This window comes from Sardina pilchardus, chromosome 23 (genome assembly GCF_963854185.1).
Source record: "Sardina pilchardus chromosome 23, fSarPil1.1, whole genome shotgun sequence".
Taxonomy (NCBI): domain Eukaryota; kingdom Metazoa; phylum Chordata; class Actinopteri; order Clupeiformes; family Clupeidae; genus Sardina; species Sardina pilchardus.
This window is the reverse complement of record NC_085016.1, coordinates 27,525,323-27,543,622: the sequence shown is the minus strand read 5'-3', so window position 1 is coordinate 27,543,622 and position 18,300 is coordinate 27,525,323. Positions and strand designations below refer to the sequence as shown.

Here is an 18,300-nt window from a genome sequence, read left to right as displayed (position 1 = left end):
TGAACTCAATTGTTTTCCATAAATCACTCACAAGTTTGGTGCAAACCTGCTGCTCACAGAACAGTATGAGTAATAGTTACAGTAAAAATGGCCTCAGTGAGTATCCAAAATAATGAATGGACATACTGACATAACCAATGTTCACAACCAATTCTATTGAGCTTTTTACAATAGCATGTTAGTGACACACACACACACACACACACACACACACACACACACTTTCTTTCACTCTCTTGTTCATTGAGAGTAAGGCAAGCCTAATTCAAGTTTTTCCGCATCATCAGAGGTTGGTCACCAAAGTGCACAATGGCACGCATAGCTACAGCTGGAGGGTACTCCCTCTAACAGGTAGAACAATAACATCTGGAAATGTCAAACAGAATGGCTATAGCATTTAAAAATAGACATAGAAAATAGACAAAAGAATGTGCGTTATTGTTTTCTCTTCCTACATAAAGGAAAATGACAGGTCATTTGCATTAGCATTTATCCCAAGCTAGCACTGGTCCACCACACCCCATACATACTAGACAAGCAGTAGAATAGCTATAGAATAGAAAAAATACACATAGAAAATAGATAAAGAAAGCAGGGGAAGATCTATTTAGTTTCCTTTTTGCAATAGTTATTGTTTTATTTTCCCACATAAAGTAAAGTGACAGATCTTATATGTTTACCCAAAGGTACCACTAATCCACACTACTCATACATACTAGACAAGCAGTAGTAAGAATCATAGAAGGAGGAAGCATTCCTCGTGTGCTGGAGAATGCTACAGCGTTAGGGCCTCCACCCATAGCACTGATAAAAGTGCTCTGAGACTTTCTGTTACTCGCCTATGCACATCAACGCTGACATTTTCAGCTGGAAAAGCATTTGATAAATGGATCGATTTGATTGAGTGGCTTGGACTGAGGAAAGGGTTGGGCGGTAGCGTGAGGGTTTGTATGGAAAACAACGGAATCTGATGTAACCGAATGTCAGAAGCGGAGCGCGCTACCTGTCATGCCAGTGCCTGTGTGCGGAGGCTGTTTGGGCTCGTCTGTAGCTGTAGCCTTGGATCCAAGAGCCACACAGAGATAATAATAATAATAATAATAATCTTTATTATTATTATTATTATTATTATCTCTGTGTCTGTATCTACAGTCTCTGTAGCTGTAGCCTTGTATGCAAGAGCCACACAGAGATAATAATAATAATAACAATAATAATTATAAACTTTATTATTATTATTATTATTATTATTATCTCTGTGTCTGTATCTACAGTGTCTGTAGCTGTAGCCTTGTATCCAAGAGCCACACAGAGATGCTGTCAGCACGGCCGCGGCTGATGGTCAATTCTGCGTGAAGCACTCTCATGAGAGCAGACGCAAGCCGCAGGAGCATCTTCAATCTCCCGGGTCAGCGTCTGGTCATGCGTGGGAACGCTGCAGCAGAGTCCAGTGCTGTTGCAGAGGGGAGGAGAGTGGCGTCAGGAGGCGCCCGTGGATAAGGCCGGGGCCAGAGAGTGCACTTGCGCTGTGTAGGGTGCACTCTTCAAGTGCACACTTTAGAGGAGGGAGGACAATGCCTCGTGCGGGGTGAAGGGTTCTTCACACTGAGGGGAGATCTATGGGAGCTAAACTGAAGGGTGCGGGTGTGTGTGTGTGTGCATGTGTGTGTGTCTGTGTGTGTGTGCGTGTGTGTGTGTGTGTGAGAGAGAGTGAGCGTGAGTATATGTATGAGGGATCCCTCTTTAGTGTCAGAGGATAGGGGAGTCCAGGTCAGCCCTCCAACGCCCACATGGTGAATTTGCACGCGCGCGCACACACACACACACACACACACACAGACCCACACACACATGTCAAACACACACACACACACACATACACACACACAGAAAACGGTGACCACCAGCATCACTGTTTTCTCATATAGAGTATGTGTGAGTTGTGTGAGAAGGTGTAAATATATAAGTGGAACTGAGGTGTGTTCTCCGGCAGGCTCCTGAGCAGGAGGTGGTCTACGTGTTCGTGCCCACCCAGGCTGTGGGTGCTCTCATCGGGAAGAAGGGGCAGCACATCAAGGAGCTAGCGCAGTTTGCAGGAGCCTCCATCAAGGTGAGGGCCTCTTGACTTAGCCACAGAGACAAGACAGCTTTCCTATCCACAACAGATGGATTGTGTGGAAATAGGGCTTGTTAAGCAATGGTTGTGATGGTTTGTGTTTGTCCTGTCTAGATTGCTCCAGCAGACTCCCCAGACTCCTCTGAGAGGATGGTCATCATCACGGGTCCCCCAGAGGCTCAGTTTAAGGTAGTCTGAAGGTTTCCCCACTAACCATGCTCATGTTGTTTGTGTGTGTTCATCATGTTTAGTAAACACATCAGTTCTGGCTCTTCTCCCTGACTCTCTCCCCTGCTGCACCTCCCCCAGGCTCAGGGCAGGATCTTCGGGAAGCTCAAGGAGGAGAACTTCTTCACGGCCAAGGAGGAGGTGAAGCTGGAGACCCAGATCAAAGTGCCCTCGTCTGCAGCCGGACGAGTCATTGGGAAAGGGGGCAAAACGGTGCGTGTGTGTCTGTGACATTTCAAATTTGTGTGTGTGTGTGTGTGTATGTGTGAACGAGAGAGAGAGAGAGAAAGAAAGAAAGAAAGCGAAAGAGAGATGTAGCCACACTTGTTAATACCTCCGTGCAATGCTGCCTTTATTTAAGTGGATTCAGTATGAATAGAAACTGTTGTAGGGGCAAATGTATCATGATCAAAATTGGTCATTAAATATCATGGTCATGAATCATGAAAAAGAGTTGGTGGTACAGCATGTTTGATTTGTCACCCGTGCACATTGCTGCCCCCTGCAGGTGAATGAGCTACAAAACCTCACCAGCGCAGAGGTCATCGTTCCACGGGACCAAACGCCAGATGACAACGACGAAGTGTTTGTGAAGATCATCGGACATTTCTTCGCCAGTCAGGTATCTTTCCCATGCTGTGGGTGTGCCTAGGATAGATGCCCACCACTTCTTGTGACTTACTAACTGTACTCTTAGGGAGTGAGATGGCGCATTTTGCCGACGGTGCATGCGCACTATGGCCAGAGCAAAGTCAGATGCATGAAGTCAGCCGAGTCAGGCCCGAAGTTGATTAGTGAAAAGAGACATAGATAGATAGATCAGAATTGAACTCTGGTTGCATGTGATTTTTCATCTGGTTTTCATGTGGTGCATGTGGTTTTTCAATTTCACTTCACCAGAGAGGTCTCGTCCATTTCAAAGTCCCCACCTTGATGTAGCTTGCCGCTACCTATATCGCTGTCGAACTTGCTCCCTTAGAGTGTCTGATTTGACATCCCTCACTGTATGTCTTTATTGACTGGTTGTGTTTCATGTTGTGATGATGTGTTGATGTTTGTGTGTGTGTGTGTGTGTGTGTGTGTGTGTGTGTGTGTGTTTTGGAAACAGACTGCACAGAGGAAAATCCGAGAGATCATCCAGCAGGTGAAGCTCCAGGAGCAGAAGCAACATCAAGCGCCGCCACAGCCGCCGCCGCACCAGTCAAAGTGACCTGCTGAGGCAACGACCAGCACACAGCAGTCCATGAATGTACCCCCTCACTCCACAACTGGAGACCCAACAGGAGACGAGGAAGAGAGCGAGTGAGAGTGAGAGAGAGAGAGAGAGAGAGAGAGAGAGAGAGAGAGAGTGTTTGCAGCAGATGACCAAGAGTGACCGCAGTGGAGAGAACCAAACCAAAGAGCCTCACGAGGAATGTACTGAGGAGACATGAACTGGTTAGGCACGGCACTGACAAGAAGAGCGGAGCGAGAACACGGCCAGTGCTGTCTCCTGAGCAGGGTAAACAGAGATAGCGAGCGAAAATTGTATGTATATCCATGTATGTGTGTATATATATATTATTTTCTTACCGACGCGTCGCCATTATGGACTGTTGATAAGTTCAGCTACGCGGGCCCAGGGGTCGCTGAGTCTTCCTCAGTGGTTTGGGAACGTAGTTCTCTCCAAGGAGAGGAAGTGTAGGTTTACTTTACTGCATTGAAATAATGCGTTCGAGCTTGTGTATGTAGGGAGGGTGCACATACAAATGTGAGAATTTAGTAGAGGTTTGGCGGTTTATTTTCAAGACATGAGAACGGTGACCTGTGAAACTTTGAGGACAAAGCTGTCAGTGATTTTTTTTTTTCATTTTAGGGATTACAGAGTTGGTACATTTTCAATGTGTTAAACATAGATTCTATAGTATTAACCATAGTGTCATTACAAGGATAGGCTTAACCAGAATGTTGAAGTAAGTGTTTGTACTTTCAAATTAGAACTTTGTGTGCTAGCTGCAGTTGGAAAAGGCTTCAAATCTTTTATTCAAAGAGACTTACTCTCCTATTAGAGAACAAGAGATGTTTTTACATATAAAAAATATTAGACATCATGAACTAGTGTAGTGTTTTCCCTCCTGATGGCAACACATGTGCCAACATGGGAAATCCCAGACAGCTGGCCAGGTTTGGGTACATTTCACCTTGTACTGTATAATCTGGCGTCAGCTTCCTTTCGCTGGGTCTCTCTGTGTCTCACTCACTTGAAACATTAGCGAAGGCTAAATTGGCAATTTGGTTCTACGGAAATTAATTCAAGTAAAAAAGTCTTATGATATTGTCCGCCCCAAAACAGAAAAGAAAAGAAAGGAAACCAAAAAAAAAAAGAACCTGACAGACATTTTTTTGGTGGTTTCCTCCCAAATTGCGGCTTCACAGCTGTTCTTGTCTTGCGAAGATGTGTTTGTTTTTTGCCAGATTTATAAGCCTAATGGCATTTCATCACAACGAGGCTGGTTTTTACGCCCTTGAATGTACAGTGTGCCACTGCCTTTAAAGAGAATAGGACATAAACGTTACACGTGAAGGCAGAGCAACTCTTTTCTGTGAGGGCATCCGCTGTCCTTGCGCTGGTTTCTCTCTCTCTGTCGTAGAGCTACGGGGTCTACTGCATGGACCCTCTCCCTTAGTGTGCAAACATTCTGCTGCTCCTCACCCCAATCCCACCCAGTTACCCCCCCCCCCCCTCAACTCAAAAGGAAACACTAACACACACAGCCTTCTTCATACCACTGTGAGTGTTTGTGTTTGTATATTTATATAGAAAGAGTGGTGAGATATTTATTAAAGCTTAGATGATGCATATATAAACGTAAGCAAAAATCACAGTCAGTTTTCTTTTTTTTGCAGGGTTTTTTTTCTTCTTAATCTACTATGTAGGAGACATGGCCTGAGGTGTTTTTGTTTGTTGATAAAATTATGGATGTGGTAGAAATAGACTTTTGAAGAGGTGAATAGTACTAAAGTCACTAAAATAGGAGATAAAGTCACCTATCTTCGGCAAAAACAGGCATATTTGGATGGCTGTGTGAAAATTTTAAAATAAATACAAAAAGTCCCGGGTAGTTTTCCAGATTACCACGTAGTTATATATAGTTATATAAAGGGAGGTTTGGATTTATATATTTCCTATTTTTAAATATGGCCATTTTAACAGCCTAGCCTAAGCAACCAACCACCATGTTGGGGAGTGAGCAGTGCACACGCCAGCATGCTTGTCTACCTTTGGCCAAACGTGAACAGCGCATACAGTATGTCAGTATAGTGGCCCGTGATTGGTCAAAAAAAGTGATCTGCGTATTTTTATTGTAACACTCTACCTCAGACATCAGGGTACCTCAGTCCAATATTTTATGTTTTTCCTTATTTTGGATATTTTGTATACATTTGAAAAAGCTCATGATCAATGAGCACTTTTTTGTTATTTTTTTTTTTTAAATAAATGATAACAGCTACAAAAAAGAAGAGAGATTGGTTGGACCGACCTACACTATTCATTCAAACAAGGAGTTTAAAAAGGATCCCGTTGCAGCCTTTGAATGCTTAAAGGAGTCTATAGATCACTCAATAGTCTGCCTTTGGGCTCTCTAGGAGATCCGTACGTTACTGACCAGGACGAGTAGCTCAAAATGGTGTACGCCGTCACCTGGAAGTACTGTGGGTAGAACCTCTGAAAGCTGATGTCAAAAATGCAAGCAAACCTCATGACTGCAATGAGATTTTTGAGATGGAAGGGGGGGATTCTTGTCTCCAGTCATAGGGAAGTGTAAACAATGTGCAGTTTGCCATCATCAAAATGTATTTTTAGACGTGTGAAATTGTAGTCTTCTCCGCTGGATATTCCTGATCCATCGTGTACAACCTGCCACTGTGTGAGCCGAAAAACATGAAAGTCAGATGCGGTCATTTGGTCATGTACAATCTAGGCTTTGTTTTACATTGTATTACAGTATTCAATTGTATCCGTCTATACCAACCCACCCTAGGACACTACACTGGCAGAGATTGGCTTATGGTTCCTCTTTTAGCTGAGTTTTAGTTAGGATTTAAGACAGTCATATCTAACTATTCTTTTGTTTTGCGTGGTGTTAGTTCAGTTTCTCACATGAGGGTTTTCTAATGAAACACTGTAACTCTAAAGCAGTGGGGTTAGCCCTTTTACTCTTTGGCTCACATACGTTTAAAAAGACGATGATAATAATAATCATAATAATTATTATAATAATAATAATTTTCATAATAATAAGGAAAATAACTTAAAATGGTCTCCTAGCATACCCATTAAGATTTTGTTAATTAGTTGTGGGTCAGTTAGAAACAGGATGTCATTTCACTTTCTTCTGGAGTGTCACCATGTAGGTTCACCTGGATCAGGCGTTGTTACTTCTTGGTGTCTATACTGTTGTATCATCTAAAATATGACCAGGATTGGAGAAGAAGGAGTTGGTGGAGGCAGAGCTTATTGTTCTTCCTCAAGGCCCCCCACCACCCCCAGACTTCAGTACACTGCCTTGAGTTTCTGTCACATGGCTCTCGCCCAATCACATTCCAGAATTACTTGGACTAGGTAGGAGGTGAGAGGGAATTTGTAACAGCTCAAAGCTCAGGGAAGATTTGGTGGTGGAGATGGACAGGGGTCAAATGGAAGATGCATGCCTTATTGGTGATGGTCAGAATTTCAGTGTGGAATTGTGGGTAAAAATACATGTGTACTGCCGACCGAACCGGAAATGAGCAATAAAGAGAGTCTTTACAACTGTATCCTGTCTCTTTTGCTTTATGTTATGTTGCTTTTTTTAAAGACATTTAAGACATTGAGAAAAGTTGCCTTTGCATGCAAGGTTTAGAGAAGTTTGACACCAGCAGTTAATGAACATTTATTTGATTTATTTACACATTACAAAGCCATTGCACTTTTAAAATTAAATAAGACTTACGTTCTGTGCTTGTAAAAACATGAGATCAGTGTAGCAGGACAGAGTTCCTATCAAATAGTATGTCTTTGTACTGTCTCAATTCAAGCATATGCATGATCAAATCTACCTAAGTGGCACTATCTTTAATAATATGATAAAACAATGGTAATTCCTATGGGACAATTTGAGGGATGGTTGAAGGGTACATGAATGGATTCTTTCCAATACTACACTTGGCATTTAAAGTTGATTAGCACAAGCGTTTGCCTTAAGCCCCTCCAAGGGCACATGATGAGAGAGAGCATTAGCGGCTTAATATCCACGTTGCACTGTAACTGGCACACCGGATGAGATTCCCTGCTCTTGTAATTTAACATATAAAAATATTCACCATCAAATCGGTCAAAAATGCACACAATTAATTAAATAAAGTGAAAACTGTTGGGTGTATGGGATAAACTATGTGGGAGAATCTACAAATCCCAAGGATAAGCCAACTTAGCTCAAGGAGTCATAATTCTAATATGAAAAAAAAAACTTAAAAATCACATGTTAAGGCACGTCTCTGGCTTTACTTTTGTTTCAAACAGCTACCTGAGAAACTTTACAATTACTACATGGAGCTCAAAATATTCCAATATTGCTATTCATTCAATTTAAACTAAACAACCTCTAAACATTAGCACCATAAAACATTGCACTAATGCAACATTGTGCTAATACACAATACAAAGCACAAGAAGCAGCATGGACTTATACAGTCAGTATTTTTTTTACAATAAGAGACAAGAAACATAACAAATCAACCATGATGAGACATCGTCATGATACTGTTCCATCAACACACTGGGCCACCTTTTCATTTGTGAAGACGTGCTACACTGTCTTGTTGACACCACATAACCGGTTTGCATTTCCTGACAAATAATTAAAACATCAGGGACTTAAAAGTCTTGACTTGAGCTAATGCCTATGGGTAATGGTTTCTCTCTTGTTGTTAAGCAACTCAACCAATTGTAAATCACAGAGATTATCCGCAATGGAATTCATTGCAAAATATATAAACATGTGGTGAAACGTGAATGTCTTAATGAGTCCCATCATTACTGAGCTGTCAGGTTGGTGTGGAGCTAATTGAATCTACTCAGTGGTTGATGTGTAGTGTTTACATGCCTGCTAAAGCGCCTCAGTGCTCCACCGCGGCGCAGATGTCTGTAGCAGCTGATTTCACAACAGCTGGCAAAGGGGACACGGTGTGTGGCATCATGATCCCCAACAGTTTAGAGAGGAGCACATTCTCCTTGGCTATGCTTTTTACCATACTGAGGTGCGTTTAAGCTACTCTGATAGAGCTGCCCTTGCACCCATGCATGTTTGAGTAAGTTCACGTCAAATGTCAAAGAGTGATATTCAAACAAGTATAGCAACAGGAGTTGCAACAGCAACACGTGACAAACTGTCATGTCACATCCATCAGCACCTAATGTGAAAGGTTAAATATGAAATATGAAAACTGGACATATAGCTTTTGATTTTGCAATGTGATTTGGGATTGAGGATATTAATTATTAGTATTCATGAAGAATGATATTAGACATATACAGAATCAGGGACTCTGAGACTCATTACCAAGGACCAACATCGGGAATTATTTACTGGATAGTCTCTAATAATTGTATACTGGCTTCCACATAATGACAAATCATTTAAATGGGAAAGATATAATTACCTTATGTCTACTTAGATTTTGTCCTTAAGATTTTTCCATAGATAGCCCATTATGGAAGCCCAGTGTATTGATGTTCACAGTCAAGACACTCAAACGCATCATTGCAGTGCAGAAGCTTTGGTTCAAATAAAACAAGTGCTCAGTCTACTATAAAGTACTTCAGATGGCCACAACACAAGGCATTACAAGGGATTAAATACACAGTAACATCCAAATAGTCAGTGTAAACATAAATGTAAGGGCAGTGTGGTTTCTCTCGAGTAGACAGGTAGTGCTGCGTGTTGCTGTGATGTTATACTACCACAGTATTTCATCTCTTAGTTCACTGCTAGTGTAAAACAATACATGTGTATCAGCTTGTCAGTAGTAGCATCAGTCACTGTAACTTTGACATTTTGAAAATGCTAGGCCCTATTCATTGAAGGGCATTGAGTAAAGCAGCTAGCAACGAGCTACATCTGTCACACATGAACCAAAGTTATGGTATAGCAGCGTGGGAGCATTCCGCTTACGTATCCACTGTTGCATTTATTATATAAGCTAAAGTATCTTGTTAAGATATTACATTAGCTTTAGCTCATCTGTAGCGGACTTTGCTTGCTCGAAGTTACCAGTCAATGACATATGGCCCTGTGTGTTGAAACGATCTGTCTCTATCAACCTCCACTGTGCATTCTGATAGGACAGCCTCCTAACTCCCCAAGACTAAGTGAGTGAATTGAGGAGCCATTTGTCTGCTTCCAGTGCCTCTACCACAGACCTGCAGGCCTAATCACACTTAACAGCAGGCATAATCACAAAGCTTCTCATTTCTTTGGTGACGTGTGTGTATGTGGTGTGTGTGTGTGTGTGTGTGTGTGTGTGTGTGTGTGTGCATGCATGCGCGAAGGTGTATGCAAGTTTGTGTGTGTCTGTGCGTGTTTGTGCTGGTGCACATTTGAGCATTAAGGCTTCATAGTTTACATACATCACTCCAGCATAGCTGGCAGGCAGGCAGTGCTTTAAGACGTGCTAAAACTGTCCCTCCCCCCACATCCTCCAATGGGCCATCACTTCCTTTGAGGGGGTGAGTGGAGATCTGGGGGTGCCACAGTGGGTAGTGTGGAGTGCAGGGGCAGCAGTCTGGATCATTCATATAAACATTAAACACAGGGGGGGCCCAGAGGTGCGTTCAAATGAACAGAGGCGAACGTTAACAGCAAACATTTTTGTATGAACACATACATTAGAACGATTCTGAGTAAACATTCCTTCTCAATGGCTATCTCTAACTCTCTGTCCAGTGCCCAAAATGTTTGTGGAGAACTACATCCTCCTTCGTGAGTGTTCGCAAACGTTTGCAGAAAACTCAAGGCAAACTTTTTGTTTGCAAACGTTTGTGAATGTATTCCTATGTTTGCGAATTTGAACGCACCTCAGCACTTCCTGTTAATCCCCTAGGGCCCCCTCACCACCCAGTTTTATTATCAATAGTGTCGCTAAAGGAGTGTAAAAATAATAATAATAATTTGATAATATATCAAATCAAATGATCGGTCACACTTTACTTGGATAGTTCGACCACAGACTATCTACAGTATAGATGCTCAGATTATCAATGATCTGTTGATATTCTATTAACTACAAACTATGGTTAAGGTTCAGGGTAGGATTTGGTTATAAGATATAAGATTGTTCAAAAATGTTACATTCTGAACTTGAATCTTAACAGATGATCTGTTAAGTTTCTGTAGACGGATTGTCCGAGTAAAGTGTTACCAAATGATCAACATCACATCACTTTGTGATCAAATAAAGCAATATCATATTGAGTTGTAACTAATTCGTTATTCTGTAGTCTGCCGTATCCTCACAACTTTCGGGTGTCTTCGCCCTGGCGGTCATCTGGTCTTGCGGTCGTTGGTGGCAGTGCTGGCGGCATGGTGTCCGTTGGGCTCGAGACCGTCCAGTTTGAGGTGTGACTTGCTGTAGTGGCGGATGATGATGCCGGGGAGCAGGGCCACGCAGGCGATGATCAGCAGCTGCAGCAGTGTCCCCCAGGAGAAGATGTCGTCCAGAGAGCTGATCTTGGACAAGATGGAGCCCGTGCGGACACAGATGAAGTTGTAAGGGATAAGGCCTGGAAGAGGTGAGGAAAGTGGACATTGTGTGTTGAAGAATCATATGCTGTAGACACTGAAAGATCATAGACTAGGATGACGGTTTAAGTATAACAGTCGCCTACAAAACCGTATAGCCAGAGGTGTAAAAGTCTGACTTCAAAAAGTAAAAGCCCTGTCACATTTTTGTTCCAACCATTCACTGAATCAGCTGATTCTAATTAGCGACAGGACGGATAAGCTAATTACTGAAATCATCTATGCTAAGTGCACAGGAAGAACCAATTCATGGGTGGATTAATCAAACCCCATGCAGTCGGCATTCATAATCTTGGTGCTTAATGTTATACACCTGTAGAAAGGGACCGGATGAAACCTATGTATATCATAAATGGAAAGACTGTAGGAAAGGTACAATGACATTATACATACAAAAAGTACACTGTTCACTTTTATATTATTTTTGCAGTGTCCTACATAAATGATATACTCTTTACACCGGTTACTGGTACACTATTCCTAACAATAACCATACCTGCATCAAATATTCTAGCTACACTTCAACATTCCTGTACACAGTTACATTGGTGCCAACAAGTGTGAGTGTCTCCCTCATGCTATGTCTTTTTGAGTATTAAGTAGTTTTCTAGACAGCTTTATGATGATGTCACTTCAAGATGCTCACCGATGAAGACGGAGGACAAGAAAATAGGGATGGGGATGTTGAGAATTGGGGAGGTGATGTTTAGGAACCAGTTGGGAGTCATAGGGAAGAATCTCAGGAAAAGCAGGAAGAAGAATAAACTACTTTTGTTCTCTTCACACTGGGAGAGAGAGAGAAAGAGAGAAGCAGAACAAAAGGGAAAAAAGGAAGGAAGGTTTGTTGTAAATGTCTGTCGTGTCTAACAGGAATTTTGAAGAACACTCCGTCTATATCTAAATGAGGAGGTTCTGCCTAGTGGCACACATCTGGACACACATACACACACACACACACACACACACACTTTACACCGTTTTCTATTTTAAGCAGTTTGGATAACAAAAGTATGTTAATGGCGGGAATCCCCTTCTATATATCCCCTGACCCTCTCTGTGTATTAGACCGTTAGTTTGCCAGACTGGCTACCCATTAGCCAGTTATTTTGTCTGTACTGTATGTTAGCCTAGAGAGCCTTCTGTTAGCCTGTTTATTAGCAATCTGTTAGCCTAGAAGGCCATCTTTTAGCCTGTAGGCCTACTAGCCACGTAGCTTCATTACCTTCCTCTGCAGCATGGCCACCTTGTCTGGGAAGAGACGGACAACATGCGCCTTGCCAAAGGAGCGGGAGAGAAGGTAGCAGAAGGTGGAGCCCAGGGTGGTCATGGTGCAGGCGATTAGGAGGCCGGTCCATGTCCCAAACAGCGCCCCTGCTAGCATATTCTGTTCAAAAAGGAGAAGAAAAGAATGCATAGATTTGTTGGACACTGTATATTACCCACCAACACGTGTGTGTTTGGGAGTGTGTGGTCAGCTGGAACATTTCCTCACCAGGAAGGACGATCCAGGTATAGCGAAGGACTGCTTGTACAGGTAGGCACTGCAGAAAAGCACGTACACATACACCTTGTGCTTTGCTTTGTAGAACTTCAGCAGGTCTGCCAGAGCCTTGAGCTCCTCCAGGTCTGAAGGGAAGTGGATCCTGGACACAGGAAGTAAGTATGAATGTAGAGGATGACAAGAAGCTGATTGATTGACATTTACAATTAGCAGACCCTTTAATCCAAAGTGACTTATTATGTCTATTATATTAAGGACCATTGGCCCCAGAGCAACTCAGAGTTACGTGCCCAAGACTGCAGAACGGAGGAAGTCGAGAATTGAACTATGATCTGATCCTTAGCCACTATGCTAGCACCGCCCCCAGGTACAGGTTAGTATGAGTGCAGAGGATGAAAAGAAGCTTATGATTAGTGGGTGATGAAAGGGGGGACATATCTGAACATCTGGGGGTATGAAACATTGAGAAGCTCTCTCACAATTTCTTATGGATAAGCATTGATAGAAACTTAACCAATTCATATTCAGGACATATTCTATACAAAAACAATTATCATTGGTAGAGATGGTCTTCTCTAATGCCTACAAGAGTCAAGCAAGCTTTTCAGAACTCTGTCTTGGCAGCCTAACTGGCAAATGTGAGGTGACGTGTTGTCTGCATGGGGATGTCTCTGTTAGGTTGCATGGGGATGTCTCTGTTAGGTTAGGTTCAGCGTCACTACACTGAGGAGAGCCGATGTGCACTGAGGAAGAGTGGGTGAGTGAATAAGACGTCGCTAAGTGTTGAGAGTATGTGAGTATGTAAGTGAATGAGAGAGAAATAGGGAGCGAGAGCCAGAGAGAGGGAGAGAGAGAGAGGGGGGAGGGAGAGAGAGAGAGAGGACTGAAATGGGATAGGCGATAGGATAGAAATAGGCCCACTAGTCTGGTGAGGCAGCAGCAGCAGTGGAGTTGCTGTCCCTGCAGTGACACAATCACTTTGAAACATAAGATGGCCGTCTTTTTTTAAATGCCACAAGATGACCAGGGCAGCCAGGGTGGACTTGTTTACAGTGTCATATGATTTTGTTATAGTTTTGACTGCATTCAAAGCAGTGTAAGAGAAACTTGACAGTTTTTAACACACATACTGTAATGCTGATAATAAAAAAATACATCTATCAAAACCAGCAATGAAATGTATAGTCATTCTTTAATGGTTGTTGTTATCTACGTATTTATCACTTAATGAACAAATACATTTCATTCATGTCCATGTTCATTAGTTACAATTAAAAATAATCTGAGCTTCAGACACTGTACGAGAATAATGATAATTATAAAGAATATTGCTAATAATTATGGGTTAGTCCTGACCCTAAGCTATTATGGACAGAGAGTAACCAGATCTTCGGGTAGGGGACTTTCATGCTATACTCCAACCCCCACGGAACTATGCGTCGTGGTGCTTTCCTATAGGTTAATTAGAATCGTCCGAGCACTTTCATTGGTAACTTGACCCGTCCACTGTAATGTCATTGGTCAGCGGGAGCTGGAGCTGGAGGCATGCAAGCACAGCGTGATCCCTATGAGTAATCCGGTGCCTGGGGTTTAATTTCGCTTATGTGCCGTCCACGAGGAACGCACAGAAAACCCAACACCCTACTGGCTCTTCCCAGACTGCAGATGTGACAGCCAAGACTGGTGCCCATGGGATTCGAGGACCCAATGAGCGATGGGAACCTAGTAGATGGGAACCTCGAAGGAACCTCGGGCCTTTGGCTACTGTTCCCCAGTATACCCACCACATTGGACAACAGCTAGTTATGACATAGGCAACAGTGTCATCAAAGACACTTGAGTCGCCCTGGAGCTTTTTAAAGATATAGCCACGTATGCGATCACCGATCTCACGAACACACAGATTATTCAGGGACTTCCCACCCACAGCAATGTTAGGCTGACGTGTCGCTCAGAGAGAGCAGAATGCCTTCACTCAGTTGAAGAATCTGTTCCTCAAAATTACATATTTAGAAGTTTAAATTAAAAATATATATATTAATGACTGTAAAATGGCTTATACAACTCTAAGCCTATTTGTCATTTTGTATTCACAGAGTGTATGAGCAATGCCTCTGACAAGTCTCACTCTTGGATGGAGAAATTGCCCCTTGGGGATAAATAAAGTTGTGACACAGAAAACACAAACTGTCAGATACTGCCTTTTTGAGACTTCCATCAGATCACTGCTATCCCAACAATACTCAGCTGTGACCACGACTGCTTATTCTGCTGCTGTGTGTCACAAAACTATTAATGTGGAAGTGTGACCAAGGTTAACATATTGACTTTCACTTTTGTCTGACAGGACTGGCTCCCCTACTGGCCAGGTACGTGTAGTACAAATGAACAATTCCTGTATCTGCTTAAAGGTGCAGTCACTGATCATATGCTATTTTAAGTCCATCACATGTTTTGTCATATACAGCAGGCAGCCCAGGCTCCGACCCCTGAAAAAAAAGAAAAGTGGGGGCAGCGTCTCCCTCAAACAAAAACGAACCCCTTTGTGGAGTTTTTCTAGGAATATTGGACGGAGGGGTGAGTAACCTCTCTGTTGTGTTTTGTTTGGTCCGTGGTCAAAATAAAATATAAGTTGTCTTGGACAAATACTGTATGTCTGCTAATCATTTAATTAAATGTTAACACAAACATAAATGTGACTTCCTGCACAATCGCTGACTGCATCTTTAAAAGCAATGGAGGAACATCTTTTTCTTATTATGTGAAACAAATAAGTCTGTTGCAGGGAAAAAAAATGACCCGTGACCCAAATGTCCCCAGACATAGTACTAAAAAAGGCTTTTCCTGCATTGTTTATGGTTTACTGTCCACCATAAGTAAAGTTATGTAAGCAGTTTATTCCACTTAGGGAATAACAGGACTGTTTATTCATTTATAACGCACTATCATTTATTCATCCTTCCTTTTTTCAGAAATACAAAAGGTCTGTCTCGCTCAATGACCGAGTGACTATGCTCCCCCACCCCTCTCCTTTTCCCTCTCTCTTTCCATTCCTCTTTCCGTCTTTCTTTCCACTTGCATTTCCACAAAACCACATCCGACTCCTCAGCACATTCAGACCGCTCTTCCAGAGCCCCTAGGGAACAGAGGAGGAAGTCCTGAAAGACAAGTCGCCGGCGTCGTGCCCCGTGATGGCATCGCTCCTTTAGCAGATGAGATCTGCCCAGTATCTGGACTGTCTGTTTACTAGCTTCTTTCTGAGTGTCTGCAGATGGGGCAAGCAGGTGGAGAGCCAAGGGTGGGGTACACTGGGCAACGTGGGGGGAATTCTGCATGGGTCACGTTACTCCTACAGACTGCAGTGCATCTCGGAAGACTGTCGTGTAGCACACAGTGACGTTAGTTGGCCTGGTTACAGTAAATGATAAAGTTCAGCGTGTGTACCAAGCCGCCTTTTACAGCAGGTGCAGGACTTCGCAAACATCAACGACTGACAGATTTAAGATGGTCTGCTGGCTGATTAAGTCCCTCTAAATACAACAACACAATCAACATTTTACGATAACATTTTTTTTTTGTAGAATAGGCTATAGTGCTTTGACAGTGCAAGGACATTTTTACATTTTTTGTTTCACTAATAGGTGTGAATGAGTAAGGATAAAGTGGTTAGTAAAAGTCAACAGTGTGGCAGAGAGAGAGAGAGAGAGAGAGAGAGAGAGAGAGAGAGAGAGAGAGAGAGAGAGAGAGAGAGAGAGAGAGAGAGAGAGAGAGAGGCCCAAGGGTATCACTCCAATTAGTCTCAGAGCTTCGACACTGGCAGGTTATCCAGTGCAGGGCCAGTATGCCAACCGGTTAACATCTATCAAACTTCCACATCCCTCCCAGGCAATTCAACTCCCACATTCCCCTGCAGTTATCAGGTCTGTGAGTCCTTGCCATCAAAACACTACACCGTGGCACACAACCTTCACCCCCTGGTCCACCATAACAACCTGCACCGGTCTGTGTTCAAGCTCAGGGCACAACGCTCTTGAGAGAAGAAGCATTAACATGCATTTGCTGTAATAAGTGGCCTGGTACAATAATATAATAACAATATAATGATCATGCAGACCTATCACCACAGATAGTTTTAAGTTAACAACAGTTTGGTAGATTGGGTAAGAGTGAGTCTTGCAGGTGTGTTGTACTCATAGAACAGGCCTATGGGCTAATATGGCTATACTTTTCTACACACTAGATATAATCAATGCGTTCCTTTTACAGGCTGCATATTTTTGAATACAACATATTATTTTTCAGAGACACTTATCTATTATTTCTTGATTATGGTGCAAAGGTCCTATAAAGGCACTTAACTGCAACTAGCCTACATGAAAGAACTCTATGGTGTATACATTATGGAGACTGGAGCTTCAGATACAGTTCGTCTATCAGTGCATGCAGTTTACGAAGAGCGCAAATATCGCAGCTTTTCAGTAATTTTGTCACACTGATACCTGTCTTCTTCCATCTCCAACTCCCCAACTTCATTAGCGATTGGCACTCCACTTTCATCAAGGCGAGCATGTCGCGGACCAGGCGGCAAGAAAACAGTCAAGAGGTAGAGGTAAAAAGTTGCGGCGCCGACCAACGCGATTAAACCCAAAATGGAGCGCATGTTCCCGGCCAAACCCGGAGTGCAAAACGCGTGTCCTTGATTGAGATCAGTGTTATGAAGAGTCCGACGATACCCTCGCTTATATAGAGTCAAGATATTATGACAGGCAGCTTCGTCAAAAACTTAAGAAGACGTGGAACTACTGTATGCGACAATGCAACCCCGAGGAACACTTCGTGGGGCAGGACCCATGGAGGATCACATGGGGGTCTTCAAAACCCGACTATGATCAGCTGTCAACCTCCATGACTCAAAGAATGCGTGCAGTAGAAATAGAAAGGGCGGACAACTATCATCCAAGCGAATTGACACTATTTTTTTTTTGTTCTGTAAAGAAAGTCGCTTAGTCAGTAGCCTGTAAATTAAATAAACAATTAGAATAGAAGTATAATTAACAAATAAATAATTAGATAGATAAAAATGTTTTATACGCAATAGTAAATAGGCCTGAACTAATTCTCATTGTAATAATAACAAAAATACTAGGCCTCCACTAATGTCCACTATATATAGCATATCCCTCTCAATATATATTATAGTTGGCAAACAAATTCCACAAATCAAAACTGAATCATGAGTTTGTAGTTGTTCTGTGGTATTGCACTTGGATAAACGGTCCCTGGTTGAAGGATTCACCTCAAACGTGTTACAAGCGTTATTCATTTTACAATGAGCATTACTCTATATCAGCCACTAGATGGTAACAATGTCAAGGCTGAAATGATTTGCCAGCTGCATGCACACAGAGATTTTGCTACGAGGACATTTGTGTGGAAAAACAGTTTGAAATACATTTCAAGGAGAAGAAGAAGAAGACTAAAAGATTTGGACTAATAATAATTTGAGAAGAGTTGGGTGCATTTTGAAATGGAAATTAGTCTATTTTTTTGTTTTGTTTATTGAGCCTCACATTCTATGTGTATAATTAATATATTTGTAGAAAATGCATGATAATACCTCTCTCTCTCTCTGTGTG

General features: G+C 42.4%; 2 protein-coding genes across 4 annotated transcripts in view; one reads left to right on the top strand and one right to left on the bottom strand.

Annotated features, from left to right (window-relative positions):
* LOC134071231 (insulin-like growth factor 2 mRNA-binding protein 2) overlaps positions 1-5,814 on the top strand; it is a 39,670-nt gene extending 33,856 nt beyond the window's left edge. For all 3 annotated transcript variants that reach the window (XM_062527873.1, XM_062527871.1, XM_062527872.1), the window contains 5 exons: positions 1,994-2,110; positions 2,231-2,305; positions 2,426-2,557; positions 2,853-2,966; positions 3,453-5,814. In XM_062527873.1, coding sequence (XP_062383857.1) covers positions 1,994-2,110; positions 2,231-2,305; positions 2,426-2,557; positions 2,853-2,966; positions 3,453-3,554 — 540 coding nt within the window. In that variant the 3' untranslated portion in view covers positions 3,555-5,814. The remainder of the gene's footprint in view (positions 1-1,993; positions 2,111-2,230; positions 2,306-2,425; positions 2,558-2,852; positions 2,967-3,452) is intronic.
* Positions 5,815-8,607: 2,793 nt separating this feature from the next.
* tmem41ab (transmembrane protein 41ab) lies at positions 8,608-17,489 on the bottom strand. Its single transcript, XM_062528411.1, has 5 exons — positions 17,164-17,489; positions 12,656-12,806; positions 12,386-12,547; positions 11,810-11,948; positions 8,608-11,144 (listed from the first exon to the last, which is right to left on the bottom strand). Exons 1-5 carry the CDS (start codon positions 17,322-17,324, stop codon positions 10,906-10,908), a joined length of 852 nt encoding a protein of 283 aa, XP_062384395.1. The 5' UTR covers positions 17,325-17,489; the 3' UTR covers positions 8,608-10,905.
* Positions 17,490-18,300: the final 811 nt, after the last annotated feature.

Excerpts from the sequence above, each read along its gene's own strand:
- tmem41ab (XM_062528411.1), bottom strand. The coding sequence starts at position 17,324 with ATGCGCTCCATTTTGGGTTTAATCGCGTTGGTCGGCGCCGCAACTTTT. Across the intron at positions 12,807-17,163 it reads TTGGAGATGGAAGAAGACAG|GATCCACTTCCCTTCAGACC; the intron begins GTATCAGTGTGA and ends TCCTGTGTCCAG. Across the intron at positions 11,949-12,385 it reads TGGCCATGCTGCAGAGGAAG|TGTGAAGAGAACAAAAGTAG; the intron begins GTAATGAAGCTA and ends TCTCTCTCCCAG.